The following is a 13,997-nucleotide window of genomic DNA, read 5'->3' on the forward strand; positions in this document are numbered from 1 at the left end:
CCCATTAGAGAGATGCAAATCAAAACAACAATGAGATATCATCTCACCCCAGCAATAATAGCAAAGTTCAACAAGACAGAAAATAGCAAAGTGAAGTTGCAGAGAGATTGGAGCCCTCATACACTGTTGGTGGGATTGCAAATTGGTACAACCATTGTGGAAAATGGTATGGCGTTTCCTTAGAAAACTGAAAATAGAAATACCATTTGATCCAACAATTCCATTACTAGGAATATATATCCTAAAGAGGTGAGAGTATATCCTAACGAGGTGAGAGACAGGAAACAGACAGACATATGCACACCCATGTTCATCGCAGCACAATTCACTATAGCAAAGAGTTGGAAACATTCTAAATACCCATCAACAGATGAATGGGTAACAAAACTACGATACATTCACACAATGGAATACTATGTAACATTACAGAATAATGAAGAATACATGAATCAATATGGATAAAATTGGAGGACATTATGCTGAGTGAAATAAGTCAATCACAGAAGGTCAAATAGTGTATGAGCCCATTATTGTAAAATGTCAAGGAAAGGTTTACTCAGGGAAGGAAATTCACTTTGTTGGTTACCAGGGATGGGGAGGGAAAATTTCAGACTAGTTGGGGGTCACATGTTAATTTGGGTGAGGGGAGGGCCGGTATGGAAAGAGTATGTGACCAGCATGATGACACTGGGGAAAGAATGGACACTGAAACGTGCATTTAAGATGGAGAAAACAGAGGCAAATACTATTACATGCACAATACTGCCTCACCACTAACACCAAACACCAAGCTACAGATGAATGCATAGACAGGTAAGAAGATCAGGTGGGGGTAGGCAAACAGGAGCAACAGAAGACAAAGTTGGAATAACTTCTCAGAGACAGCCAAACGCCTTGAGAGAGAGAGAATCACTGGGCCTGCATGCTCAGGCCTATAGTCTCAGGGGACATCCTGCTTAACTGGCACAACATAACACATAAAAAATCTTGTTCTATAACCTACTTTAGGAGCTCTGGTAGCATAGTGGCTAAAGCACTTGACTGCTAACCAGAAGGCTGGCGGTTCAAACCCACCAGCCACTCCTCGGAAGGAAGGTTGGGCAATCCTACTTCTGTAGTGATACTGCCTCGGAAACCCAAGGAGGACTCGCTATGAGTCGGGGGTCGACTCGACGGCACATAACAACAACAACAACAACAACAACCTACTTTGGTGAATGATGATTGGGGTCTTAAAAGCTTTCAGGCAGCCATTTATGACAACTATTGGTCTCCTCTCATCTGGAGCAGAGAAGAGTGAAGAAAATCAATGGCATCTGGAAACAATGATAAGATGGACCACTAGGACCTTAGCCTTCCAGACCCCAAGACCAGAAGAACTAGATCATGCCTGGCTACCAATGCCAACTGCTTGGAAAGGGATCAAAATCCTGGATAAAGTGGGAGGAGAAATGTGGAATAATATACAAAAACACAAAAATGACCAGAATTACTGGTTGAATACAGGGTGGAACCCCCTTGGGTTACCCTTCAGGCCTAGAAAGATTGGCTCTCAGCCCAACAGTAGAAAGACCTACATGTAGAACACCCACCCCAGGGTGATGCACCCACCTACTCTAGGGAGATGCATTAGATCATTCAGCCATGAGACACCAGAGGGGCAGCACTCACACAGAGGGAAAGCTGGACAAACAGAAATGTACAGCTACAAAGGGCACAGAGTGGTTTTTATAGGCTGAGGATGGTAATAGGACCATGAAATCAAATGTTCATGAACTAAAGAATGTAAATCAAATTTGCTTTGTAAATTTGCACCCAAAGCAAAACAACCAACCAAAAAAAAAAGATACCATCTTCCTCCAGCAGTGATGGCAAAGTTCAACATAGCACAGAAAACAAAAAATGCTAGTGAGGGTGTGGAGAGATTGGAACTCTCATATACTGCTAATGGGACTACCACTGTGGAAAATGGTACAGTGATTGCTTAAAAAGTTGGAAATATAAAAACTTTTTGATCCAGCATTCCCACTACTAGGTATATATCCTAAAGAGGTGAAAGCCAGGACATGAATAGATACATGCACACCTAAGTTAATCTCATAGCACTCTTCACAACAGTGAAGAGATGGAAACAATGTTATGTGCCCAGCAACAGATATATACACAGCGGAACACTGTTGTTGTTAGGTGCCATCCAGGTGACTCCAAATCATAGCGACCCAGTGTACAACAGAATAAAGCACTGCCCAGTCCTGTGCCATCCTCACAATCCTTGCTGTACCTGAGCCCATCATTGCAGCCACCGTATCAATCCATCTCATTGAGGATCTTCCCTTTTCACTGACCCTCCACTTTACCAAGTAAAATAGCCTCCAGGAAATGGTCCCTTCATGACCAAAGCAAGTAAGACGAAGTCTGGCTATTTTCACTTCTAAGGAGCATTCCAGCTGCACTTGTTCCAGGACAGATTTGTTCATTCTTCTGGCAGTCCATGGTACTTTATTCCTCCCCAACACCACAATTCAAAAAGCATCAATTCTTCTTTGGTCTTCATTACTTATTGTCTAGCTTTCACTGTTGTTGTTGTTATGTGGCGTGGAGTCAGCCCCGACTCATAGCGACCCCTCCTTGGGTTTCCAAGGTGGTATCACTATGAAAGTAGATTGCCCAACCTTCCTTCCAAGGAGTGGCTGGTGGGTTTGAACCGCCAGCATTCTGGTTAGCAGTCAAGTGCCTTAGGCACTATGCTACCAGAGCTCCTTAGCTTTCACTAGGTAATATTAAAGAATAATGATGAACCCATGAAATACCTCAAAATGTGGATGAACACGGAGGACATTATGCTAAGTGAAATTAGTCACAGAAGAACAAATATTGTATGAGTCTACTTTTATAAAAAGTCAAGGAAATGTTTACCCATGGAAGGACTTTCCTTGTTGGTTACCAGGGATGAGATGGGAGAGGAAAGAAACTGCTAGCTAGGTAAGAAACATGTATTGATTTGGGTGAGAGGAAAGGCAGTCTACCAAAAGCGAGTGACCAGTACAATATCACTTAGGAAAAGGAAGACACAAAGAGGTGCACAAGAGGTATAGATAACTATTACATAATACTATTTTATAAATAATATTTCACTATCAGTAATAACAACCATTATCTATGGGTGGATGCATAGGTAGATATGCCACCAGAGGATCAAGTATGGGTAGGCACATGGGAATGTACCATGACCATAGGTAGGTTTGGCAGATGATATTTCTGCATAAGCTATAAAAATGTCCATATAAATAAATAGAGCAAACTGGAGGGAAAGTTATAATAACTTCTTAGCCACAACCAAACACCCTGAGGAAGTGAGTCGCTGGGCCTGCAAGCTCAGGACCATGGTCATGGGACATCAACCTCAACTGGAACAACTTAGTACACAAAACCATCACTGTGTCCTACTTTGGTGAACGGAGACTGGTGTCTTAAATGCTTGTGAGCAGTCATCGAAAATTCAACTATTGGTCTTTCCTCATCCAGAGCAAAGAAGATTAAAGAAAATCAAGGACACATGGAAATGATTAGTCCAAGGAATTAGTGGACCATGGGCAGTTCTGGCTACATCACCTGAGACCAGAAGAACTAGATTGTGCTTGGCTACCCCTGCCAACTACTCAGAAAGGGATCAAAATTGGAGATCCTGGATAGGACAAAGAAACAATAAACTCACTGTCATTGAGTGAATTCCAAATCACAGTGATCCCCGTTGGATTTCTAAGGTGGTAAATCTTTATGGAAGTGGACTACCTCATCTTTCTTTCATGGAGCAGCTATTGGGTTTGAACTACTGACCTTTTGGTTAGCAGACCAATGTCTTAACCACAGTGCCACCAGAGCTCCTTTCCTGGATAGAGTGGGAGATAAATGTGGAACAAAACTCAAAATCATTTAAAGAAAAAAAAAAACAAGACTTACTGGTCTGGTAGAGATGGGTGAAACCCCCGAGAATATAGTCCCTAGTCACCCTTCAGGCCTGGAATTGAACTCACTCCTGTGGCTTCCAACCAAACAATAGGTCTACACGGTGAACAATTACACCAGGGAAGTACACTCCTTTGAACAATCAACTATGGGAGATCAGAGGTGCAGCATTTGCACAGGGAGATAGCAAGCTCAGAGGGCAGAAATTCATAGGAAAAGACACAGGGAGGTAGTGGGAAGAGCGCTTTTACCATGTGAAGACTGCAATCAGTATCATGAAACAAAATGTGTATGAACTGTTGAAACAAATTTGCTCTGTAAACTTTCACCCAAATCATAATAAAAGGTTAAAAAATAAAACCCTATTCCCTAATGGGATTATAACATCTGATAAGCAAACACATTAATATCCCTTGCTGCAGGGACATTAATGTTCATATTCATTGACACAAGGACTTGAAATGGCTATAAGAGCCATTCTGGTCAGGTTTTGCCATCAGATGAGTTTTGGTTCCAATGTTATGAAATTTTGCACTTTTTAGAGCCTTTCAGGATTGCAAATAAGAATTTAAGGACTGTGTTGGATAATCTGAGTTACCTTAATCCCAGAAAGCCACCAACAATGCCTTGACTTATTTGATCTACTGTAAAAATAAATACAGAATAAAAAGTTTCCACAATCATACCTGTGCACAGGAATGGAATGCCAAGTCTAGCATAAAAATCTAGGATATCTGTTGCCATCTTTCTTGTTCAGCAATTGGTCTAGCTTCTGGGTAACCTTCATTTCCATTTTGTTCCTTTTAGCAGAAAAAAATGAGGCATCTTCAATGACCACCACTAAAACATTTAACCGCAACTTCATTCTCCAAGACTCCTCAACAAACAGGACTAAAGAAAGGAAAAGCACCACCAAGGATTTGATGGTAAGTGTCATCTCTGTCTTAATGACCTCATTTTCACTGTTGGTCACACCTCCATTTGGTAGCTCTTCCTTCTCTGCCTTTGCTGCCAGAAGCCAAGAAACATCTGTTGGACTGAGGGGACAAGGGGCTTCTAAAAGAAGTAGCTCCTACCTTGCCTGCTATTATTAACCCCTTTGATATATGGATACATCCTCTCAATGATATTCCCACCTCCTTATAGAAACCAAGTTCAATATAAGGGAAATAAAAGGATAAAGATATGTACACAGGAGTATAAGACCTGTTTGAAATACCAGAGTTCTTATTCTGTTTTTCATACATAGGTATTCTTGCTTAAATATCTTGTTTAGCCATTAATTATTTGCTGTGTTTCTGAACAAAGTCAGCAGTGGCCCCTAAATGTAGCAACATGTAGCAACAGAAGAGGCAGTATATAATTTGCACAAACTGGAGATCATACAGGGAGGGCCAACAGATCATTTGCCAGAACACCAATATATGCTATGGAATATTGCCAAATGCTTGGTGCAGCTTACACAGAAAATGATGATCTGCCTCAGTTATGCTGAGGGCAGACTATGTCTGGAGTGACAAGTTCAAAGCAAGGGCCAATGTATTCTGTTGCCTTTTGAGCATCAATCATCCCTCCCTATCCTTTCATTGTTCTTGTCATGAGTCCAGAAGCACCAGAGAATGGCATAATGGTGGGCATGCACTTTTGAATCACAGATCACCACCTCTCTTTTTGGGAACCTCTCCTTCATTGGTCTGCTATTATCTCTGGCCTTTCAAAGTGTAGTCACCTTGCTCCTGATTATATTACGTCAGAAAGCCAAAATGATACATAATCAAATGAAAAGGGCAGACCACTAGGCCCAGAGAAGAAATCCATTATAAAGAAGAAATCCATTATAAATAAGATAGTTATTGTCCATTCTTTCATTTTTAATTCTCTGTGTTACTTTAAAGTAATTTATTAAACAAATGCAAACAAAAAAGAAAGGGTAGGAAAAATATTACTTTCAAACAAAACAGAATGCAAGATAAGAAGCATTCAGGGAAAACAAGAAAAGGGGAGGTTGTAAATGTTGATGATGTTGATGAAATGATGACAGGTAAGTCCTGAGCCTTTCTTGAGTTGGCAAACAATAAACAAACAATAAAAAATACAACCCACTGCAAGCAACAGAGCAACGTGATTGTTATCATGCCATGGTAGGTGTTTTTAAAACTCCCTTTATCAGTCTTTTTATCAGTCTTTGGCAGCCCAAGAAGACCAGAAATAAATACCAATTAGAGAATTTGAATAGTGTGGTTATTAAACTTTCATTGAGATATTTATCTAATTTTATACTTTACAGAAGGTTAACTTTCTCTCCAAGCATCAATGGATCTTTTATAAAAATTGATTTTATGCCAGCTCACAAAGAAAACCTCAAATTCCAAAAATCTACTCTTTGTAACCAAAATGCCAAAAATCATCTAGAACAACAGTGTCCAACAGAACTTTTGCAGTCTGCAGTCTTGGAAATGTTCTGTGTCTGTGATGCCAAGTGTGGTGGCCACTAGCCACATGGGGCTAGTTCACATTTGAAGTGTGGCTACTGAGTTAGAAGAAATTATTTCTAAATTTTATATGTAAATATCACACCCCATTGGTTTTGATATCTAAGTAGTCTTTGTACATTCTAGCACACTGCCAAGTAAAGAGAAAAGCAAATCCACAGAGTACTTACTTAGGAAATGAAAACATTACATGTAAGCAAACAAATGGAATACATATAAAACTACACTGAGTCAAATTCATAGTATTAAATGTCTTTTTGCATTAAACAAGGAAAAAGAAAAGCAAATGCACTAGACATTGAATTTAAGACATAAAAGGTAAATGCAAAAACCTATTAATTAAAACTAAAAAGAGTTTGAAAATAATCATAAATTCAAGGGTTATTTCTTTGAGAAAAAAATTATAAAAAAATCAAATTATAATAATATGATGTATATATAATATGATGTATATATAATATGATGTATATATAATATGATGTATATATAATATGATGTATAAAACCTATGGCCATCAAGTCAATTTTGACTCATAGTGACCCTCCAGGACACAGTAGAACTGCCCCATAGGGTTTCTAAGGCGGAAATCTTTACAGAAGCAAACTGCCACATCTTTTTCCCACAGAGCAGATGATGGAGATGAGGGGTTTGAACCGCTGATCTTTCAGTTAGCAGTCAAGTGCTTTAACCATTATACCACCAGGGTGCCTAATATGTCCAACTATGCTATAAGATTTTAAAAATCTTAATTCTAATAAAAATTATGAGCAAATAAGAGTATTAGTAAAAACAGACTTAAAAATAAACTGGAAATGTTATTAGGCCATCAAAAAACAATTCTGGTTTTGCTGATTTTAAGGAACAGTTAATCCTCATGCCACATCAAATTCCTAGAGCTTTAAAAAATTAAAAACTGAAGAGTCACGTTGTGAAGCTATTATAACCCGAACTACCAAAACCTCACGTGACCCAAGCCCACTCACAGACACCCAAAACACAACCCAAGTAAAACACACCTGTTGTTGAATAAAATATTAGCAAGCAAACTCAGCAGTACATTAAAAACTTACTAGGTAGATTTTACATGAATGCAATGATACCTTTGATATTGGGACAAACAAAAAACTCTCTGCCTTTGAGTTGATTCTGACTCATAGTGATCTTACAGGACAAAGTAGGATTTTCATGGCTGTAATGTTGATGAAGAAATCACGTGAATAAGTGACTCTTCTCAAATTAATTTGTAGTTTAATCCAATTCTCACAATGTCTCAGTAGGATTTTCTTTTGAACTAAAGTTCACATAAGAATAAATAGGAAAAAAATTGATAAGTGCATTTTGTAGAATTGAGTGATTTTCCTGACTTACTTTAGAATAAAGTAAATTCTGTAATGAAATTGACAGATTAATAGATTAGAAGGCTCAGAAATAAATACAAGTGGATATGAGAATGTGCTGTGTGAATTTTTATAAAGCAGTACATACTAGTATAGAAGGTACAGATTATTTTAAAAAAATAAACTCCTAGGGAAATTGCCCATGAGATAATGGTGGGAAGGGAATCAATTTAAATGACCAAGACAAATTTCAGATGAATTAAGAAATTCATGCTCATCACTTTTTAAGCATTGTGAAATATATTGATGGTCAATAAGCATGCATTTCTTTTTTGATAGAAAAGGCAGTAAACATTGTAATTTCCTAGTCTAGCAGCTGACGACAGTGTGTTCAATATGTCTACTCAGGAGCCCACTCTGGAGTCTGCTGTGATGTATTAGCGCCATGGAACTCCACTGCCAGTGACCCACTGCCTCCGGCCGTACACGACAGTGCCTTGACCCAACAGCCATTGAATACTGTATGGATTTCCATCTGAGGAGAGGGCCTGGGGAGGCCACAGTGAGCCTTTGCACAGAGCTGTCCTGATACCTCACCCAGAAGGCAGCCCAGACTTCCACATCTCGGTCTTGCCCACTCTCTGCCTTAGGCTCCGGGGGAATCCAAAACAGAAAACCAAGACGCTGGCTTCCGACAACAGAGCTTCATGTTCAAACAATACATCTTGTTCCTTTCAGTTTGCTACTGTGTGTTGTCTTTAAGATCTTTTCTTTTTTTCTAATCCTTTCAATTCAACAGAATTACATGTCAACAATTTGTCCAAAGGAAAATTGTTGAGGGCCAGGGGAAGGTGGGGATTATCTTACTTTAACTCTCATAAGCACCTTAGTCTGGCAAATGCTTTTTTTTTAAAAAAAAAAAGCCTCCGTAATGAGACTAGGGACAGTTTTATTTAGAAATTGCTCAACAGTTAAGGATGCAGGTCTTTCTCTGGCCGCCTCCTTCACGTTTACCCCACTACTAGCCCTTTCTATTGCTTTGCAGTCACAAGCCAGAGAATGGAAACTGTGACTTCGCTATGCCATGCCTAGAAGCTACCATGTCCTCACCCCTGACTTCAAGTCTATCTGAAACAGTATCTCATTGAAAACCTGGAGTTTTTCCATGGAGCTCCTGAGAGTTTCCCCATCTAAAGAGGATAAGAGCTTAAGAAAAGCCACCATACTGGTTCACCTTTAGGACACTGTTGAAAAATAGCATGAAGCCATTTAGGAAGGGAACAGATCTACATGAGGTCTAGGTGAATGAGCTATTGCAAAAGATAACTGTGTGAGAAAATCTTTGTCCTCCAAAATTTATTTCCCAAAGAATATTCAGCAAAGTAGCAAATGCTGTTAAAAATAGAAATGTCTAAGGAATAGCCTTAGAAAACTTACAGGTATGAACAAAGCAAGGACAACTGTGAATGTAATGGACATAAGAGTTGACATAAACTTTATGTTTGAGGTCTGTTTCAAAATGCATGACTATTTAGAGTGTATTTAGAAAAGCAAATGAAATTGGAATTTTGCTGACTTCATTGGGCGTTGTTGTTGTTGTTATGTGCCGTCAAGTCGTCGCCAACTCAGCGACCCCTCCTTGGGTTTCTGAGGCAGTACCTCTATGGAAGTAGATTGCCCAATCTTCCTTCCGAGGAGTGGGTGGTGGGTTTGAACCACCAATGTTCTGGTTAGTAGTCAGGTGCCTTAGGCACTACGCCACCAGAGCTCTTTAGCTGGCCATTAGCAACATTTTGTTACACTTACTGTGAGATATCCTGAAGCTCAGGGGGGAAGGCGACAGGTAGGAGACAGAGGAATGGTTATGACTGCCTTGATGGAGTGCCTGCCCTGAAGGAGGCAATGTTCTTCTCACTTTAATCCTTATGTTGTTGTTGTTGTTATTTGCCATCAAGTCAGCCCCGACTCATAGCGACCCCTCCTTGGGTTTCCGAGGCAGTATCACTACAGAAGTAGGATTGCCCAACCTTCCTTCCAAGGAGTGGCTGGTGGGTTTGAACCGTCAGCCTTCTGGTTAGCAGTCAAGTGCCTTAGGCACTATGCTACCAGAGCTTTAATCCTTATAGCAACCTTATTCAGTAGGTATCCCCATTTTTCAGATATGGAGACCGAGGATCAGAGAGATTAATTTGCCCAAAGTCATACCTTTAAGATAATTATCATTTAAATAACTCAAGAAAACACCACCCTGCATTGTTTTTGACCTCCGTGGTCTTTTGCTGCTACACACATTTCCAGACTTGAGTTGCTGCCAAAACACGTGTGTTGTGATCCATTCCCAATGGGGACTATCTATCTTCCAATAATACTCTTGCTGATGCTGTGTATATGTCATCCAACAGAAATGACTCATTTGAAATCAAGTAAATCTTTGGCTTTTTGTTCTGTTGGTGTGATTCAAATCAAAACAAACAAAAGCAAATTTTAAAAAACACAACAGAAAAAGATCTGAGTTCTAAATAGAATGTTTTCTTTAAGAGGCATGAAAAGCAACTATTGTTGTGGTACAGTGTTAAAATATTCAAATAATCATTTTCTTTGAGAGAAATGTGTACTGTGTAAGCCTTGCAAAAAAAAAAAAAAAAAGAAGCAGCAGCCTGCTCTGTGGCATCTGAATTTTTATAAAGGTTTCCTTGTGCCAAATAAGTGCAAAGATTTAATTTACTATTAAAAATCATAAGCATAAGTTATAGCTACAGATGAATTATTTTGTCATCAAGTGATTTTGATCTTTAGTGTCAATATTTATATTTAGATTAATTTTTATAAATGAAAATATTTTAATGGTTTAAGAATATGAGGATAATAGAATAATATCTTTGATGACTTCTGAAAGTTATGCTTGCCTTCATGTAATATGCATATTGCCAAGAATTAATGTCAAGAGAAATGATAAAGAAGTAAAAATCATTTATGAAAATAAAGTGTGTGAGTGTGTGAATATTTGCTTAGGGAAGACTAAGAGTGAGGAGGGGGTAAAGAAGGAGGTCACATGGCTAGTAACTGGAGGGACTTAAAGCTACTGTTGCTCCCACTACTTACATCCCTTCCAGTCACACCACTCACCTCTCCACTGTCCTGAGACCCAAAATTTCCCAGTGACTTACTTCTACTCATTAAAGCTCTAGTGGTGCAGTGGTTAAAGCATTTGGTTGCTAATCAAAAGATAAGCAGTTCAAACCCACCAGCAACTCCACAGAAGAAAAATGAGGCAATCTCATTCCACAAATAGTTATATAGCCATGGAAACGCTAAAGGGCAGTTCTGTTCTGTCCTATAGGGTCACTATGGGTCAGAATCGAGTCAATGGCAATGGGTGGAACCTCCGCTTAATGGAGCCCTGGAAGCACAAACAGTTAAGTGCTCTGCTGCTAACTAAAAGGTTGGCAGCGTGAATCCACCCAGCAGCTCCGTGGGAGAAAGATCTAGCAATCTGATCCTATAAAGATTACAGCCAAGAAAACTCTATGGACCAGTTTTACTGTCACATGGGGTCACCAAGAGTAAGAATTGATTCAACAGCAACAAGTATGATATATATATATATATATATATATATCTCAAGTGGTCACTCAAGTAAGACCAGTGGTTCTCAGGGAGCTACTGGCAACTAGTAGATAGAGACGAGGGATGCTGCTACGCATCCTACAGTGCACAGGACAGCCACTATGACAACAAGAATTATCTGTCTCAAAATGTCAATAGTGCCAAGGCTGAGAACATCTGGAGGTGAATATGGACTTCAGTAGAGAGCCCCCTGCCCACCTCTGTGGGAACTCTGTAGCTGAGCAGGAAGTAGGACTGTGACCTCCGCCAGAGTCTTGTAGGCTCACTGGACTTGTTGGGCTTCCAATGCTGGCATACCCAGAGCATTCAAGCTAGAGTTCACCCCATAGTTTCTTATTCACTGGTTCTGGAATGGGACCCAAGAATTTACATTTCTGATAAGCTATCAGGGGACGTTTATACGGATGTCCAGGGACAACACTTTGAGAATCTCTGACCTAAGAGAAAGAGGAAGGGAACCAATGTATTTCAAGAGCTTCCACCTGCACCTGGAACACTCCAGACAGAAAAAAATAGCAAACTGCTGTCTCCTATAGACGAGGTCTACTCATCCTACTCCTTGTATCAGATGAGCAAACGGATGCTTGGAGAAGCTAAGTGACTTGTCCCAGGTCACACAGCTCAGGAGCAAGACAGCCAGAACTCAGACCAAGCTGTCAGATTCTAGAACTCAGCCCTTTCCTCCTCCTCATGCAAGAGAAGGGCTGTCTAACTGCACTGCTGAGGAAGAAGAAACTGAGAGACTGTGCTTTCACTGAGTGATAACCACACCCAGCAATATCACGTGACGTGAGGTAAAAATACTTTTTTAAAGTGTGTGTGTGGTGGAGGGGAGGACAGTAATAGGATGTGGTAGAAAATGTTCACTTATGATAACTCACACTGCAGATAGATACGGCCACAGGCAAGCAATGCGGCATGCAGGCACAGCACATGGAGGCTCTGCCAGCTCAGGGCAGCTTGCTGGCTGAGTATCAGGAGAGTGAGACACAGAAACCCATCAAGTACAAGCCCCAGTAGCTGCTGGGGTTCCTAGTTTTGTGATTCACTTTATAGATCCAGCACAAAGCTGGGAAAATACTCCATTTTGTAACAGGGTAAGGAAAGGCAGTCTTACTCACCAAACACTGGCCAACTGCTAGGCACTGCTCCGTCCTTATATGTCAACCAAGCTCTACAACTTTCCAAGGCAGGTCCCAGCAGGCCCATTTTACCTGGAGGGGGTAAAAAATGGAGCTAGTGAATACCCCAGTCTTTTCCATGTCTGGATGAAATGGGACTTTGTTTAATATAATTTAAAAAAAATAAAATCCCAAGATAATGCAAAACAAATAAATAAATAACAACAGAAGACACAGAAATAGTGGTTGCCTCCAGTGAGGGACACTGGGTAGCTGGGAGGGGGAGGGAAATGTGGCGGCGGTGGTGGTTAGTTTCCATTGAGTTCTCGTGTAACAGATCAATCAAAGCACTGCCCAGTCTTGCACCATCTTCATGATCACTGTTCAAGTCCACTGTCATGACTGTTGTCTCAATCATCTCACTGAAAGTTTCCCTCATTTTCACTGGTCCTCTATGTTACCAGATATGATATCCTTTTCTAGCAATTGACCTTTCCTAATGACATTTCCAAAATAAATCTGTCGAAGTCACGCCATCCTCATTTCTAAGGAACATTCTGTATTTCCCAAAGACTGATTTATTTATTCTTTTAGAAACCCACAGAATATATATAACTTGTTGCCATCAAGTCAATATCATAGCAGTAGAACTGCCCTATAGGGTCTCCAAGACTGTAAACCTTTACAGAAGCAGACTGCCACATCTTTCTTCCGCAGAGCGGCTGGTGGGTTTGAATGTTCAACCTTTCAGTTAGCAGCTCAGTACTTACCCATTGTACCACCAAGGCCTCTTGATGTGTGTGTGTGTATACACACACACACATATATACACACACACACACACAAGTATATAGATCCCAGAGTGGCACAAATAATTTACATTTGATTACTAACCTAAACGTTAGCTAGTTGGTTCATGCTTACTCAGTAGCATCACAGATGAAAAGAATTGAAGATCTGCTCAGTAAAGAGTAAAGGAAAGAAAATCTTATGGAGCAGGTCTAGTCTAACACATGAGATCGCCATGAGTCAGAGGCACCTCAATGGCTAGAAAGGTTTTTTTTTGTTGTTGTTGTTTTTTAAATTCCATATATGCACCCACCAGAAAGCATGCAAATGAAAATGTGCAACTTTTTACCATTTGAAATTTGACCAATAGGAACCTATTACCTGTTTGAAACTTATTAATCCACAATAATTACTTATTAATTGACATCCACTCCTCAGAAGGAAGATGGGGCAATCTACTTCTGTAGTGATACTGCCTCGGAAACCCAAGGAGGGGTCGCTATGAGTTGGGTCCGACTCAACAGCACATAACAACAACAATCGACATTTTTAAATGAATTTTTTAAAGAAAATTTCTTGATCCTCAACAATCAGCCCATAAAGGACTCGACAAACAAACAGCAGATTCAACCATCAGAGTAGCTGCATTTTAAAGAATAAAGGGT

The 13,997-nt window shown here is 40.0% G+C and overlaps 1 protein-coding gene across 1 annotated transcript in view; it reads left to right on the forward strand.

The window, feature by feature from the left end:
- LOC103201111 (myosin VIIA and Rab interacting protein) overlaps positions 1-8,236 on the forward strand; it is a 604,027-nt gene extending 595,791 nt beyond the window's left edge. Inside the window, exons 15-16 of the mRNA XM_007945736.1 lie at positions 4,774-4,892; positions 8,204-8,236. Of these exons, the coding sequence (XP_007943927.1) occupies positions 4,774-4,892; positions 8,204-8,236 (152 nt within the window). The remainder of the gene's footprint in view (positions 1-4,773; positions 4,893-8,203) is intronic.
- Positions 8,237-13,997: the final 5,761 nt, after the last annotated feature.

This window comes from Orycteropus afer, unplaced genomic scaffold (genome assembly GCF_000298275.1).
Source record: "Orycteropus afer afer isolate SDZICR_OR568_19922 unplaced genomic scaffold, OryAfe1.0 scaffold00142, whole genome shotgun sequence".
In the NCBI taxonomy this organism is placed as follows: domain Eukaryota; kingdom Metazoa; phylum Chordata; class Mammalia; order Tubulidentata; family Orycteropodidae; genus Orycteropus; species Orycteropus afer.